General features: G+C 38.8%; 1 protein-coding gene across 1 annotated transcript in view; it reads right to left on the reverse strand.

The window, feature by feature from the left end:
* Window positions 1–8403: 8403 nt before the first annotated feature.
* LOC139143494 (von Willebrand factor D and EGF domain-containing protein-like) overlaps window positions 8404–18320 on the reverse strand; it is a 57466-nt gene continuing 47549 nt past the window's right edge. Inside the window, exons 11-20 of the mRNA XM_070713865.1 lie at window positions 17508–17578; window positions 17170–17245; window positions 16766–16945; window positions 15850–16055; window positions 14830–15337; window positions 14025–14402; window positions 13177–13419; window positions 9914–10025; window positions 9327–9409; window positions 8404–8472 (exon numbers count right to left, since the gene is read on the reverse strand). Coding sequence (XP_070569966.1) covers window positions 8404–8472; window positions 9327–9409; window positions 9914–10025; window positions 13177–13419; window positions 14025–14402; window positions 14830–15337; window positions 15850–16055; window positions 16766–16945; window positions 17170–17245; window positions 17508–17578 — 1926 coding nt within the window. The remainder of the gene's footprint in view (window positions 8473–9326; window positions 9410–9913; window positions 10026–13176; window positions 13420–14024; window positions 14403–14829; window positions 15338–15849; window positions 16056–16765; window positions 16946–17169; window positions 17246–17507; window positions 17579–18320) is intronic.

The raw sequence follows: 18320 nt of genomic DNA on the forward strand, positions 1-18320 counted from the left end.
TTCGATGTTTTAGTCGATCTAAACAAACAGCGTGGCGGCCAGTATTTCGGCTATCGATACTGGTGTCTGATGTGAAAATTTCGTAAACATCCCTCATCATTTTTACAGTTTGACAAAATACATCCTCTTGGAAATTTTGACTCCTTGTGATGTACATTGTCGCCAATATTGAGCTCTCTCTCTCTCTCTCTCTCTCTCTCTCTCTCTCTCTCTCTCTCTCTCTCTCTCGCCAACTGAACTTTCAACAAGCAGGGTACTCTAATGTCGTAGACGTATAGTTTCAACTACATTAACGGGGTCAAGTGCTGCGTCAAGCTGCTCGTTACGCGTCTAAAAGTCGTGTGGTCGAGTCAAGTTTTGCACAGACTGCGACATAAACGATCAAAACAATGAAAACACAAGCGTGCAACACCCGTATGTTATAAAGGACTAAAATCAGCGACCTCGAAGATGGTTGCATTACCGTACGTTCCGTGGGCATTGAATTCACGAAACACTTTACCAGCGCAGCCGGCAAGGCGATGTCATAGTGTCCGCGCCGTAGATGTAAATCAATTTGCTCAGAAAATGTCCTAACTTTGTCAGGGATAAATTTATAGGTCTATGCTATATATCAAATCGTGTGTAACGGAAGGTACGAGTGGACCGAGCCATGGATTGGCATTTGCCCCATACAAGAACTTAAGCCCGCGACGTCCGATCCGTGTTCCTCGCCCACGCGACGTACAACCAGAAATGATTGACAACTTTCGCACGGTGTATTGATAATGTTTCAAAACGTAGTGCAAAAGTTTACGGGTGGAGAAAAACTTTCATTTTGCAAAAATATTACGACATTTTGGCTTTTGCTCGTTATAAGCATACTTGTCCCTAATAATGTTCTTCGTTCAGTGAGGAAAATAAGAGTTACCATGACGTAATAACCGTGTCGCCATACACAGCAAAAAACATTTGCCCCTGTGACAGGCCCTGTTGAGACCCTGAAATAACGCTGTGGTACAGGTCTGTGTCAGCAAAGATGTCTCGTTGCTGTGACGGGCTGATGTACAGGTCTGTGGCCAGTGCTATGATGACATGGCTATATACAGTGCTGTAGACAGTGATGTGACAGGGCCTGAAGTTTCTGCCTGTACCGTCACTGTATTTACAGGGTTGTACACAGCAATGTGAATACCGGCCTGTAACAAGGTCAGTAATATTTTTAATGTGCACACAATTATGTCTGTATTCATTTCTGTCATCAAAATTGGCCCATTTTTCTGATAATATACACCCCTGAAATCTGACAAATTTTTCAGACCCTATAACAGGCCCTGTAAATTCAACATTGACACACCACTGTTTGTAAACCAGCATTTTAGTCATGTGGTCATTGATACTCTCAGAAATTACATCACTGTTTAATACTAGGCCTGATACAGACCTGTTCATACACCCCTGATATCTGACCAATTTTACAGGGTCTGTAACAGAGGTTATTTCTTAGGGACTGTTACACGCACTCATCAGATCCTGTTACAAGCATGTACTGAAATCTGCCTGTAGTTTTCTTGATGTGTACGTCTCCGACTCAGAAGAACATCTAATTTATGCTTTAAAAGAGGAGTAGATACTTGTCTTAGTTTTTCTACATAATTTACAGCGTCAGGCCTAATATTTGCATTACAGCATCTGTGAATATTTATAAGATATCCCTGGTTAGGGTTTCCATGAATGGTAATTTTTGCATTGCAACGAAATTGATCGTGGATTAACGGTTTATTTTGTTACTTTACTGGTAGATACGCAGAACTGCCTAATGACATTTTATCACTTAGTTTGTGTCAGTAATACTGTGGAAAGAGTGGGCACCGTATAAACTCTTACCCTTCCCACCATGTTGCCGCAGGAAAATCGATTATAACTGGTCGCCACTTGGGGAATAAACTGTTCTGTTGATACCACTTAGACCACGAACAGTGCCTAATATGGACTAGTGAACGAAAAGGGATACACGAGAAGGAAGTTAAAAATTTACACTTCGACAATTGCATTTTTATGATGGTATATTTCATTGTTACTACACAGGCGTTGATTCGTAAAAAACATTATCGTGACTCAGGGACATTTGAGGGGTCGCCCCCGTGGTTAATAATTTATTTAACAATTCTTTACACGCAGATCAGCTATCTCAATTTTTTACTGGTATGTAATGTCGATTTTGAAGTACCCTGACGATCTAACTTTGCTCTTTCTCTTAAGGGCGAAAGGAAATGAGACACCCTGAACACCTAGCTCGGTATTTGTTGTTTGAGCGAAGTATTGGCGACACCAAATTGCGTCAATGTCGCTGAAGCACGACTGACTGTGATTTTAGGTGCATTTATGGCGTAAGATTAACCATGATTCACAACAAAGTGAATCTGACGTAATGAGAGAGCCAGCCCAATCCAAAACCTATCGTCCAGACACAACCGAATTCCAACACTCAAGTACCCAGGTCCTGTGTACTTCCGTGTAGCGCTGTGACGACTCTTATTTTTGAACACTAAGTCTCCGGAAATAAAACCACTCCAACATGTCACATCAAATTGGATATCTTTTCACTTTAAATGTTTAACACATTACGAAACCCTTCCAAAATACTATGCAAACATAACGATTTGTCTGATCATGCTTTCGGTAAACAAACAGACTGCCGAAATAATACACCCACATTTCCGTTATAACAATAGGCTATATTCATGAGCGAAATCATAAGACTTTGAATATTATACAGCTCATTTTCTGTTGGTTCTTTCATAACAGCCAAACAGATAGTGAAAACCCTAAGTTTCAGACTCCTTAAGTTGTTGAAAATTATGACAATCCACCAATCAGATATAACCGTCCGATCTGCCGCTCGTTGCCAGAGAATGTTCTGTTCATGTCAGAATTGACACGTAAATGGGTGGCATTCGAAGTTCCCCACCCATCCAACCGCCCTAAGGCTAGATTTCTGTTCTTCGCTCGAAACAGACGTAATCGTTACCCATATTCCTTTCCTAAATAGAAATGGGCTATATTTTTGAGTATATATCTTTGAATATTACATTGGGACAATTCAAGCCGTGAAAATGTTCGGTTTATACCAACCAAATTATGCTTTGAGGGAGACAGCGGTAATGCTTGAAAATTGTACACAAAATAGAACACATTGTCTTCAAATTGCTGTAGAATGCTCGCGATTTATTAATGTTTAAGGCAGTACTTTTGCTCGAACTCTCAATAATGAATCATAAAACCATTCGCTTTTGAAATCAATAATAAAATTCAGAGGCTGCTGCTGTTCAAAAGTTTGTACTAGGGAAGCCAATCAATGACACGATTGAAACTAATTTGGGATAATTGGATGGGGAAGTAAGGTCGTTTTAACCTGCAAATGTAAGGTCATCTGCTTTTCTTTTTAAGTTACACACTTGTTTTCATGACTAATTACTTATATTGCAACATTCAGCTATAGAGCACCTAACACTTTTGAGAAATTTGAAAAATATCAAGTATAATTATCCCAAATTAGTTCCAATGGTGTTCAATGTTTACCGACACTTGAAATTTAAAATGGCCACCATCTCTGTGTGGGGGAAATAAGATTTTCGATATTCTTAAAAGTGAGCAGGTGAAAACTTTATTTCCTCAGTGTGCTAGACCAAAAATACTGTAAAATATTGACAGTCTTAATGTCTGTCCCCTCGGTGCATTCTGTAACTTGATATAATTAATACGAACAGTTTCCTAGGTTCGCCTCGCTCGATACTTCTGGCTAAGCGCTACAGTAAGATTTCACCTGTACGTGTACACTTTAAGATTAATTTTTTTTGGCGTGGGTAGCCTATAACCTGTATAGCGGGTGTTAGTTCCTCATTCCAGTGCAGTGCGAATGGTGGCATGAAACACTGTAAAGAGGAATGCCACACCCTGAGGGCTTTGCAATTCCCGATGTAGTTCAGTAGATTTAATTTGTTAAATTTCGTGTTATGGTATCCACGCCAAGTATTTTTACATCAAAGTCATAAGATAGTGCGACTGGGGATAATAAGGGGGAGTCCCTGATAGTTGTTTTGCACTGGTGCAAAATGCTGTACAACAATATTGAAGTCCCTTGTTTGTATTTTCCTCTGAAAATGAATAGATTCCTAAACGTTCACTCACCGTCCGTACGTTTATATTCCACGAGAGAATCATACGGAGGCCGACTATTATGCGACAAGTAAATATTCACGCATGCGTATGGTCAAGCGTTAGCAACGTCTTTTCTTCCGAATTTAAGATCCCCTGGACAAGCAAATCTCTGAAGAATGGTATCATTCTCAAAAATTCATTTACATGGCAACACTGCTGGAAGAATGATATTAGCAGTATTGAGTTCAAATGCAGTGGTCCAGTATGTAAATGCAGTGGTCCAGTGGGTAACTGCTTTAAAATGTCCCTTCACCACAAGCCCCTCCTGAATATTGTTCCAAAACTTCTCAGGAAATGTCAGCTGAAACTGGGAAATAATGGAATAAGTCCTAATTAGATAAACTTCTTCATGGTGCATGGTATAGCGGACAGAATAAGCACTAGTGATTCATAAATAACATTACTAGTTCCCAGTGGAAATATCAACGGTCCAACAACTTGCCTATATGCATTTGAAGGGGAGACAAATTTGTCTATACCAAATGTCTCACGGGCGATGACAGAGCATACAGCCGCGACCAAGCTGAAATAACCGACGCCCCAGATGTAAGTTTGGCATTGCAGTATGAATTCTCCTAAATTTCAGGCTCCATGAAAAAAAGAAATGTAGCTAGTGTGCGTGTTCCAGCCACATTTAAAACGTTACTTATTATACCACATGTCACAGAATAAAATGCAATATATACATCATCGAGTAGCACTGTTTTGGTGTAAAATTACGACTTATTTAAAATAATATAGACAAACATTTATCAAATCTTCTTTGCACACATATGACGGCTGCTTTATTTTAAGCAGTTGTAAACTTGTCAACAGTCAAAAACGTTTTTGGTTTTTGTTTTCTTTACTTTTTTGCTGCCGCCGAAAATAAAACTTGTAATCATGTGAATCAAGAAGCAACCCGAAATTATTTGCACGTACATGGAGTTAAATCTTAACCATCTTGTACGTCATATCTTCAAATTTAGGTCATGGAAATCCATTTTATGTAGCTCTTCAGTAACTTGCTTGCTTGTTTGATATGCCTCTGTAGTAATACTTAAAATAAATTTGTTTGTTTTTTTGCAAGCTACTTTGTTGACACATTCTAAAGGAGTGGTGTAACTCATTTGTGGGTGAAACATTTCCATGTACGACTTCGTTAAGAAATGTTAAGTAAACCAGAGACTTTTTTCCAGGCAGGTAAAATTAAATTGTCCCATTATTGGCTGCCTTTCTTAGATATAACATCCAGTACTGTGCTTTGTCCCCGGTTTCGTTTTAGTTCTTTCTCGGAGTAACTCATCTTCCAACAATCAAAGACACGTAGCTTAAAGTTTGTATCGATGACTTCACAGCCTAAGTTCATCTGTGCACTTCACCGCATGCGTATTATTCTACCAAACCACTGCGAGATTCAAGGCACGCTACTCAAAACTGGAACATGTAGTCACACTCTCTCCTACTGAAAATTATCAGGTCATCTTTGTACTAACTTGCTATTGTCACAAAAAGTTGAAGACATGTAGTCTCTGCATCTGTCACTCGAACAAGAAACAGTCTTATAAAGACAACTCCCGTACAGTAGGAGATATTAGATTAGCTCTGTTAGCCATAACTATATGTGGCATTTTAGCACATATTTCTTGCAATGCAAGAAACTGCTTATAAGGGTTTAAAGAAATCTTTTGTTCAAAAAAGACGTAACGAATGCAGAATACCATCTAGCATGTGTTTTAGTGCTGAATAACCTCTTACTCGTTATGTCCACCGGTTACAATCGAAACGTTTGCGGATCACGTGACTCTAATGGGAATCGCTGGCCATGTAGGAAGAAAGCAATCATCTGATGTACGTAGAGACATGAAAGATAAATACTTCATCCCTACAAGCCCCTCTTTAGTGAAAAATATACCGTCTTATCAAAATAGTGTAACCTTTTATTCTCATCAACCAATTAAAGACGCATCTTGCAAATCCGCGGCTCTGCTGCGTAAGCTGATTTGTCTACTGCATTTTCTCATTAACATCCTTTCAACAGCAAGGAACTTGGAGCGACAATTTTTATTACGTTAAATTAAATGTCTTGAGGAAAGTTATCAAACCATATAACTGTTTCCGGCTGTTTCTACTATTTTTAACCTTGGAAAATAATCCGATGGAAAGAAAAGATTTGATCTCCATTTAAGGCCTTTAAATTATGTGTTTTAACAAACTTTGTCAATGTTAAAAGTTTTATTTTTGAATAAAATTTTCTACGAAGACACCTTTTTGTAATCATTTCGACGAGAAAGTAATGTTTATCTTCACAAACTTGCATTGCATCCATGTAAAACACTCTAGTATATCGCGAAGAGTATGATAAAAAAAACGAAACTGTTACCGAATAAATCCGAATGGTACCGAATAAATCAAAATGTGGATATAAAAAGCAATAACGTGGATAGGTTAGAGAACCACTGTAATCGGGCGAAGATACTGACTTAAATGTACGGGTCTACGAAAGCTTTATATTTGTCTACGAATTTCCCGTATGAAGCTAGAGACAATTTTCAACAAGCGTTAAATTTTTCAAATGAGTTATGAGAAATAAAATAAATGGAAAGTCGTTTCCTGATATCGAATGACTTCTGCAATGATTGCTGTCATTTTATGTAAGGGTTAGAAATGTAGTCCGTATTAATATTTGATATTGGCTTTGTCCCGACGCATGCGGATTTCGAACCCCTCTCCGTAGGATATTTTTACACACCTAATGTTTTATATGATGGTTACAGCAGTAAATAGATGAAGGTTTAGCAATAAAACGACGGTACTTTTAAGACTACATCTACGCATTTCGATTGCCAACAACGGGTCTCCGTTTCCTTTGCAACTCTTCATACTTTTGCTCCTGAAAATCGACTAGATCGGTGTAAGACTCGTTCTGATGAGTGACGCCCTCTACTTTCATGCTGATACGGTTGTCAATATCTTCATATATCTCGGCCGGTGGCTGCAATTCCATGCTGACATTTTCACGCCCAACACTTTCGTACGTTTCATCACATGCCGTGCCATCTGGACATTCTGTGTTATAGTGATTCGAATCTGCCCTATTCAAACGACCTTCGAGATTGTCCTTGTTCTTCTCAAACAAAAAACAATAGAAAAGATTATCAAACAAGCACCAAAGAAACAATCATATAAATCAATGTTTACACATAAATCTATTCATACCAAACAATAAGAAGTCTTCCGAGGACAAATCAGTCTTTAACGTAAAGTAAAGAGTAGTATGAGAATAATATAGACGATATCGACCTTAAAGATAACACGCTCAAGACACCTTATATAAGCTTTGTAAACTATTTCAACTAGTACGTAGAAAAAGGAGGACAATCACTAATCAATCAATATGTATGTATGTATGTATGTATGTATGTATGTATGTATGTATGTATGTATGTATGTATGTATGTATGTATGTATGTATGTATGTATGTATGTATGTATCTATCTATCTATCTATCTATCTATCTATCTATCTATGTATCTATGTATGGATGGATGGATGGATGAATGGACGGATGTGTGTGTGTGTTTGTGTGTGTTAGTGTGTGCACGTGCACATCCGATTCCTTGACGGCGAGAATAGCATAACACATACTTACCGCCCGTCTACGCAGTATATAGAAAACGGAGCCTGCAAATAATTATAACTAGAAAATGATTTCCTTCCTATAGAGAATTTATATGTGATATGAAGATGTTTACCACATCCTCGAACCTCAGGACAAGTAAATGTATGTTTTTCATTTGATAGCTCTGCCGAGGTGTAATGATAAGTAATGGACGTAGCTTAAGCACTTTTACGAAGCAGTTTGTTGTTGTTGTGTGTGTGTGTCCTTTTCACCTGCGCAGTCTAGGCGTTTTACAGCCCCTCAAAATAGCTTTTCGTATATCGACTTTATTTTTTAGGTTACAGCTGCGCTTATCATATCATTTAAAGAACATCCTTCTCAGTGTTACCTTAGGAGTCGTCTTTTCGTAGTCTGGTGATGGAAAGTACATTCTAACCATCTGTAGCATGTTTTGATCAACATGTTTACTTCTTTTCTAGTGTTTAGATGTCTCATGTTTCAAAAATTGGTATACATGTTTATACAGCCGATTTACTCAAATCGATACCGGCTATACATGGGTTTGCCTTGTTGTTGAAATTTCGTTCGCAAAATCAATATTTTACTCACAAATCACAGCTGCACCAAAGAGAACTCCACCAACAAACCCAATAAAGATTTGCCATCCTCCCTGTAACAAAATAATACATCCCCGTTATCGCTGTTAGAACTAGTACCTCCTAAACGTAAAGATTTACATCAAAAAATCTCAAAAAGAAATATTTTAAACAAAGGATATGATTGGTTTCAAACTTGTTAAGTATATATAAAAGATGTAAACAACGCCGAAAGAGAGACACAGACAGACAGACAGGCAGGCAGGCAGGCCGGCAAACAAACAGACAGATAGACAGACAGACAGAGAGGAGGTACAGTTACATAAAAATATATAGACTCAAAGAGACAGGCAGGAGGACAGACCGATAGACAGGGACTAATATAGACAAATCTACAGCAAATTGGATATTTCAATGCAAGGTCTTAATATTATGACTTACGCAATGATTAAGATTTGTATTGTTATGGAAGTCATTCACTTTGACGTCAACGTTACAATAATGGCATAATACCTACACTTGTTACATTTCGTCACCAATCGTAAACAAGGCCATAAAATGGTTATTATATAAATTCGCATAGCAGTGTGGAAAGGTTTCGATCCACATGTACATTGGATTATATGACGACTTTACATTTCAATTGTATGTAAATAACCACTGTGCAGATTGTATAAAGGAGGGTGTCTTTACGAACACCGGCACTGAAAGGCGAAGGGACAAAACCTGGCAATATGTATAAGAATTCTTTTGCGATGAACCTCTACACTGTTTCTGAATCCCGACGTCATCGCGCCAGCTTTAAGGGAGACGGTGAGCTGCAATATGTGGCGGAGAATCCGGGTATCGATCCAGATGAAATCATTATTGTATCATTTTTTGTGTACGCAATGTATACAATGAGCTATCCTAAGGTTAAATATCTTACCGAACTGTTTGGAGCGCTTGATTCTCCAGGAGAGATTGTTGTTGGTTCAGTCCAATTGGCCGAGTCGGTGGTCCAAATGATATCTAGGAATGGTTAAAATGACCTATTAGTAATACGTTTTCAAAACAGTATGCGTTCCGTGAAATGCAGTATACAAATAACCTATCTGACAGTCTGTATACCTGTATGGCTGTACATTTCTGTCTATCTCTGTCTGTCCTCAGAGCCGGGCCCCACGCATCTACTTTAGGTAATTGTAGCACAGTCGATTAAATGAAGAACAAAATGTTCTACGATAATACCGTACACTAAATTGTAATTAGAACGTTATGTCATTAAAACGTTCAAAAACTTTATGTTCATTTTAATCTGACTGTGACTTCGAATCCCTCTGTGAGAAACAAATGAGCGAAAACCTAAAATACATGTAGTGACCGTGAATATTTTGTCTGTCGGTTGGTTTCATAAAAACATTTTCACGTCTATTGTAAATATTGCACCGAACACACTGTGGTAGCTGTCAACACTACGGGAACATTCACACAACACCGGGCTAATAACCTACGTCATGGAAGTGTTTGTAATACCTTTTTCGGTCCATCCAAACTCGTCATTTGCTGGATTGCAGTACTTCCCGGGCTCCAGCCGATGCTGGTTTCCCTCAGCGAAGCACATCCCGTCGATGAGACATGAATCGGCCTATTAAAAAACGCACAGGTTTCACATAAGGCTGGACCCTAGAATACTTAATTTCTCTGATTACACCCTGTAGATGTCGTCAAAACTTCAATGTAATACTGTAATAGATGCATATAATCTACTGCAAAATTAAAGCGCCATGAGTATTTTTCGTTATCTAAGTTATGTCTGTAATTTTCAGACAAATACAGTTCCTGCTTTACTCATAAATCACGTCCGAATGCATAGTATTCAACTTGTCATTATATTACCATGCCCTGTCCATCGCATTTTTATAATTGGTCGAGCTGAACCACGTGACTGCCCACGAATACACAGTAATGGTTTGTTTACATGCCCGTGAATATGAATAATATCGTAAACATAGTAACTTTACAGCTAAAACGAAATTGCGATTTGTACAAAGTACAAGTTCTTGGGCCCCGTTGTCGTTCGCATGGGAATTTTTTGTAAATTTTGACGGTTTTTGGGGTTCGTTGATAATATAATGGAAATCCGTTGATAATATATAATGGAAATAACAGACTCCGCGCTGACCATTACGTTTATTTATGGGCGCGGGCGAGAGGAAAGCCTAAATTTACGGGCTCGACAAGCCTCGCCCTTTAATTTTTGGCTTTCCTCTCGCCCTTGCCCATAAATAAACGTTAATGGTCAGTGCGTCGCCCGTTATTTTATAATAAAGCCGGGGCAGTAATAAGTATATATACTAGGTGTAATGTTCTTTTTTGACTACTAAATTCACGTTTATTTTGAACTTTACAGTAGTTCTAATAAACATGATATGATGAAGACAATGCATTGTGTTGGGATGGCTCAATGAGGTACTTCAATGTACTTCGACAGGCAACTGTATTTAATAGTCAAGGAATGGAATGAGAAAGACGAGCAAGACGCTCTATGGCGTGTCAATTATGATGCAGCGAAATGTCTTTGAGAAAGGTCATCACTTAACTGCTTTTTATGGCAGCTTTTCCCGGTTATTGCTACTTTAATTATTTCGACTACCACAGAAAGCCTTCCTACTTTACTTCTAGTACTTTGTTGAGTTACGGACAGTCATTTTTATTTATCGAGATCAAATCAATCCAGGGTTCTCAAAAATTTTTGAAGTAGGCGGAAATTTTAGAAAAGTAGGCGGTTAGCTTCTGTGTGCAACCAGGTTCCCTGGGTGGGGGGAGGTGTTTAGTATTTTTAAAATTTGAAGACATTTCTGAGCAATTTAATGCATTCTTATACAGTGTATAAAAGTCTATTCCAACATACACACAGAGGGAGGGTTTCAGGAGGGGGTCCCCCTCCCTGTGTGCAAGAATTTTCTAAAATTTGAAGACATTTTGGAGTGATTTTATACATTATTGTACTGTATGAAAGAGACCATTTCAGCATAAGAGTGTTAAAGATATCTTTAAATTTGAAGACATTTCTGAGTAATTTTATGCATTCTTATACAGTGTATAAAGGCTTTTTCAACATACACACAGGGGGAGGGTTTCAGGGATGGGGGATGGCAAGAAAATTTAAATTTTGAAGACATTTTGGAGTAATTTCATGCATTCTTGTACAGTATTAAAGACCATTTCAGCATACAGAATAATCATTATTATTGTAAATTACAAAATGTTTTCAAGGGATACAGTTTTAAATAAAAGTCAGAAAAGTTAATTTGATATAACTCGGGCCTGTCGACTGCATTCAGTTGACAAGGATAATAGCAAAAATTACCAGACTGTGTAGAATTATGTTTAGCTCATGGCTGAACAAAACATTTTGAAATACATCATAGAATAGGGTTTTCACAACCCAGAAAACAATCCGCTAGAATCCTGACCAGCCTGGCTGTATAAAGTTTTTTACTGATTTAAATAAACTTGATTGAAAATACAGTAAAATTAGCTCTGCATGGCAGGGCTGTGTGTTCCCGGCGTTATGGGCTGCCATTAACGCCGGAACACAGGCCTGGCATGCAGAGCTACAGTAAAATCAAAGTTTATCCAATTCGCATGAATTATAGGAGCACAATTTTTAGTGATTTTTAATTCACTGTACTAATTTAACAATAAAACGAATCAGCGAGCTGATTATTGATTTTTGGTGATGTTTAATATACTAGTAATTGAAAAAGAGAGCTAAATTTCAGTATTCATGTTGATAAAATCCCAAACTAACGTCACCGAACGCCAGCACACCGTATGTCACGTACAGCACTGGCAGTCAACTGCAACACAGTACACACAACACGATGTCGGTCAACCTGAATTTGACACTGATCGACGTAGCATTTCAAACGTACGAAAAGTGAGACATAGTAATTTTTGTTTATTTAGATTTGATCTAAAACCTCCCAAAACCAACAGATAAAGTCCTACTTTACGCAGAAAATCAAAGTTTCAAGCCTCGACTTTCTCTTCTGCGATGCACACAAACCACGGCCCCTCCACAAAACGCGATGTCGATCGACTTGAATATTGGCATCGTGATTGACCATGGATGGATAGACATGGCGTTTCAAATGTATGAAAAATGAGACTCAGTAACTTTTGATCACTTTAGATTTGATCAAAAACCTACCAAACCCATCAGACAAGGCCTACTCTTACGCAGAAAACCATAGCTCTCAAGCGTCGACTTTCTTTTCCGCGTTTGAGCGAAACAAAAGTCGGCTTTATTCGGAAATGGTCGGCTATTCGCGGGCATAACATAATTGTATGTTAGTCTAATATTTTCGGCTACACCGATGTGAACGTCGGAATAATTCGGCCTGTGATCGGCAAGCAAGGTTGACCTCGAGAACGATGATGGCAGTATAGTACAACGTTCTCTGATCGCGGTATTTAATACAGTGATAGCAACAAGTTCACCGCGTAAATTGCTAGACTACATATAGCCGCCACATTGGCACTTCTGAAATATTATCTCCGGCTTGCAAGACCACCAAAAAAATCAAAATATTGTTATCAAACCAGAATTTCCGGGCCAGAGAGCGAAACAGTGCTGAAAAGTAGCCGGCCAAAATACGAAAGTAGCCGGTCAATTTGGTCGGCATCCGGCTAAAAATGAACACGCTGCAAATCCCCACTCAGACTGATATTCTCACACGCCAAGTGTGTAAGGGACGTGAGAACATGAATCCATAGCGTTTTTCTCTCACCTTTTTGTCGCAGTTTCCGCTTTCTGTACATTCGACACACACCGAGTCAAAGACAGTGAATAGCAGTTCGTTGCTGAATGTTACGCCATCCAAGCTGAAGGAAATATCGGAGTATTCTACTGGCAGTTCGTTGTTGGTGACTGTTGCTGGATATGTGTTGATACCCGTGTGCCTCAGAGGACATGCGATTTCCGTTGAGCTTATGAGATATGCTTCAGTGTAATACACAGAGATGTGATTGTTCTGGTTGAAAAGAATCGTGGAGCAACATCTTAAATATTAATTAACGGTATTGGAGATTCGTTTATTCACAATCTCTGTCCCGACTTCCCAACTTGTGTTAAAGGAAGTAAGTCGTCGTAACTACGCTCAAAGGTCGTATTGGACCATATCAGAAATGTTAAGTTGTTTAAGAAACAAAAGCAAGGTTATTATTTCAATCAGGATGTAGAATTAGAAGTGGCGGATCGTGTGAACTGCGCTCATAGGACATATACGATCCGCGACCAATGTAAACGTAACGTAACGCTACATCCCAGGTACGTTGGCGATTGATGAAAGTTGAAACATGTTTGTCATGGTTGCAGCTATGTTGACGAGATGCATGAAATACATTGTTTGTAAAAAACGAGTCGCACAGGCGCAGTTCTAGCGATCCCTTCCCTTGAAATCTACTTTTCATGCTGTGAATATGATCCGATAAACTATTATTTTAACTATTTGTCAAATCCAAGCTTTTCGAAAATGCAGCATGAGCAATTGTTGATTCAAAAGATGACTATGAGAACGAATTCCGTTTGAAAATAAGTAGTTCTGCTTATTAAAGGAATTTTTGTAAGTCAAAGTACCTGACTCGTAAGCTTAACTTTACACATAAGTCGTTCTGATTCAACAAACTTCGTTCCGACACCAAACGCTGTCTCACACGGTCTTGATTGTAAATCACAGAGGGCGTCGTGCTTGAGGTAGCTCAGATATATTGGCTGTCCTTCATCATGAGAACAGTCGTTTCCAGTGAAACCCTCGTCACAAAGGCAGATGTTGTCGATACACTCGCCATGTTTGCTGCAATCGTTTGGACAGAGCATGGCCACTAGTTCTTGTGGCGGTACTTTGTTTCCGTGGCCGTCGTCATCGTACAGAGAGATGTTACGAAGCACGAGATCCATGCAGTCGAATTGGAATGCTGCTGCGGTAGAGGGCGCAAAGTCGAGGGTGTCCGTCGCCTGACAAAGTATGAGATATTTCAATCTAGCTGTCAACCATGAATAAGCTGATCAAACGAGGTGACTGGGAAAATATGGCTTACATTTTAATGGATAAATCGCCAGTGAAACTTTCTGGTTTAAAGCCTTATGTTAGTAGTACTCTTGCGTTGAACAAAAACTTAGCGAAGGGAGAAAAGAGGTAACTTATTCTTTGCTCAAGGAAACATTCATTTTGCTTGCTTAAAGGTAGTTCGCGCCTCGATGACAAAAACCTTTGACTTTTGCTAAAACTTCCCTCGAGCAAATTTTCAAATCTTTCTAACTGTCGCATGAAATATTAAGCAGCTGTCACTGGCAGGTAGGCAAAAGAGCAAGGAACAAGTTACCTCAAAAGTAAATATAATACACAAAAGGGAAGGCGTTTTCATTGAAATCTTTTAAATACCTGTATATCAGTGAGGCACGTTTCATTGTACTTCTGAGTATTCAGGTTAGTCTTCTCGATGCATGCAGAGTAGATGGAGGCGGAACTAAGAAACTCCCCGCAAAACACGCGTGCCATTCCCTCTGTAATGCCGCTTGGTGTCGGCCATTCCGGGATGCTCGGTTTGAATTCGGAATCATATTCAAACCGGATGTCTCCAGCGGCCTCCACGTGATCATCTCCGACATTCTCCTGACCCGTTTTCTCGGTGCACTGCGGAGTAACTGCGTGAATTGCAACACTTCCGTCTAGCGGGTCGAAGCAAGATTTTTCACTCTGATCTGTAGTCCCGGTTGCGTAAAGGTGCGTCATGTCGGTGCCGAGTCTTAATTGGTCGGTGTGCAATCCGTATCCACAGCAAATTCTGGAGCCGTGTATGCCAGTTGGACAGTTGCAGTACATTGTATTGCGCTCTGGTATCCATGACAGCTGGTCGTACTTCAAGAATAAATTCTCTTCCTCTGAAACCCTGGAAAAGAAATACGCATCCGTAGTGAAGAACAATTCATAGACGAACACATAGCATGTGTGTTCATCGTATTATTTATGATACGTTTTTGAAAATTGTGAGGAATTGGATCCTATTGAGACAACATGTTTCCTACATAGAGCATATGGGCTGGTCTATGTTGATTTTAAGTATCACTGGAAAGAACTAGATTATTGGCCAAATATATATATTAGAATTTTAGACTTATGGTTTCCAGCCTTTCGATTTCTTCTCCTAATTTTTATTCGAATACAGACGTTCTGATCAATAAATTTTCGACACCTGCTTCATATGTCGGAAAGGGCAAATTTTCTGTTCGCCGACAAATGGAAATGTTTTTTAAGTTATACTGAAATAATTTTGAGCTCAAGATCGTGTAATAGATAATTAAAACTGTAATATTGACATGACTTTTTTCTATAACACTTCCTCTAAAACTTGTATTCCGTTCTCTGTTGCTCATCTTTACGTCATTAGTAATATTTTCTTACCTCCACGACTCAGCAAAGTCGTTCAGATCTGTGATTTCACCATTACTCTTTGTGAAGTCGTTGGAGTCGCCATCGTCTCCATCACCGCACAGCGCCATCGTGCGTCCGCTATAATCGGAAGGAAGGACGACAAAGACATCCAGCCACTTACCCTGCGCACTGCTGACCAGTCGTACTTCTAGTGTAACACCAGAGTACATGTACACCTTTGATAAAATGATGGAGTTATATAACAGTCATTGCAAAGCACCTGTTCTAATCAATATTTTATTTCAATCCCAGAATAAATGTATATACGGAAGTTACACGTGAAGGATTATAAGGAACCATACTACACGGCTAGTTGTCAATCGGATTCGAACCCACAACATACGGCATCAGTCGCCTAGCTGAGAGGCCATAGACAGAACCGCTCGGCTAAATCTCCACTCCCAAAAAAGAGTGGTTCAATAGCCGGCTAAGTTGTTACATTTTTCTGACTGAGACCGCTCAACACGTTGTAGAGTTCGTGAAGCACTCACGCACGCAGTATCAGTATATCAGTACATATCCGTCTCAGACTGAAAAGGTAGAGCTCTATTTTGATCATATTTTAATTGTAACACGATTGGAACTAGTTTGGGATAATTGGATGGTGAAGTAATGTTGGTTCAATCTGCAAATTTAACCTCATCTGCTTTTCTTTTTAAGTTACACATTAGTTTTATGAGTAATTTTTAATATCGCAACATTCAGCTTTAGGGCACCTATAACGTTTGAGAAATTTGAAAAATGTATACATCCAATTATTCCAAATTAGTTCCAATCGTGTTTTGTGTTCCTTATATTATTTGATTTTCAACGTTTGTTTATGACGTAGACGGACATGCAGATAGATTATGGATGTTTCAAAAACGGTAAATGATGCTTTTCTTACATAATGTTTGTTTCCATACTGCTGATGGATGGCAGTACCAGGCGACAGGTTCTTCCTCGGAACTGATATCCTCAAACTGTCTCTGTTACAGATGTCCATAATGACAAGGTCATTATTCTCACGGATAGCCACGGCACAGTTACAAGAAACCTCAGCGCAGTCTGTTACCGCTGTCTGTACCTAAAATGTGTTGTATACATGGTAATATTGTCAATTGTATAACGGACATGAACTTGCACTTCGCTTCCTCATCAAGTCCAACACACTTAAAAACACTTTAAAACCTGTCTCCGATACTACCAACACATTTTGGGCCGATAGTATGGCGTGAGCATGTACTCTAGGGCTTTATTAAAGTTGTATCTTTTTTCGCAATCAGAGATTAACATGTTCTATATTCTTACCTCCAGCACCCTGCCTGCGTCAGTTGTTCCTCTAAGTAACACAAAGTATCCGGTTTTCAGCATGGTGTACCAGAGTCTGCAATCAAATTGAAAATAAGGAAAGCACTAACTCAAGCCTTATATCAATACTGCAACGAGAAGAAGTCAAATTTCACATTCTTGTCGAAAGTACATTTTATTCGCTAATTCGATTGTTCTTCAACAACTTGATGAAACTCTTCAAAAAAGATAAGATACAAGAAACAATTTATTGGTGATAGACAACTGTCGTGAATGCACTTTCCAATTTATTAAGTTTCCAACGTTCTTACGTGATATGACTAAGTAGAGCAACTCACCCATCCAGCGTCCTGTAATGTGGGTCACCAAACGATGAGCAGCGTTTATGATCCACTCCAATGACAGAGACCTATTGAAAGTGTTAGTCATAATTGAAAGTGAAGCATTCCATAAATCGACTCATGTAATATTTTGAAAATACGATGCCTTGTAGCAATCTTCATTAGAATAGGCTTTGTAAACATTAATGAATATGGCCATTCGTAAGACCTGCCATCATTATCCTAATTTGATGCACTTTCCTCTCAGAACCACCCTTGAGCAGCATCCTTTACTGTTACTAAGGCAGTTTATCTTACACAAGGGTTTATACAATTAGCGGTCATTGGCATCAGTAGACTTATTATTGAAAGAACATGATCTCAAGTATAAGTTGATTAGCATATAAACCGGACACACGCAAAGACGCTAATGACGATTAAAGAGAATGTTTAAGTAGTCAGGGCGTAAAAAAGATATATTTGAATTATATAAAAATATAGGAAGGTAGTTTTAATGAATAGACATGAAAATACCACTTGATGAATTTTTAACGTGTCACCGTGACGTTTAGATATCAATTGTAACATGTAAAGTTAAGATAAAGAGCTGTGTTAATGTTTATGATTTGATGTATTGCTTTATCTTTCATTCCAAATACTGTATGATCAATGCCACGCCTTAAAGTAAACGATTAAAAAAGAGGAGGAATACAACAGACAAGGCATGAGGACAGAGAGACCAACGAGTAACCAAACACATTTGGACAACGGGAGATGCGTATCTTGGGCATGGCACCTTTCGAGCTTTTCTACCGAGAAATGAAGTCTGTG

Source organism: Ptychodera flava, chromosome 1 (genome assembly GCF_041260155.1).
Source record: "Ptychodera flava strain L36383 chromosome 1, AS_Pfla_20210202, whole genome shotgun sequence".
Taxonomy (NCBI): domain Eukaryota; kingdom Metazoa; phylum Hemichordata; class Enteropneusta; family Ptychoderidae; genus Ptychodera; species Ptychodera flava.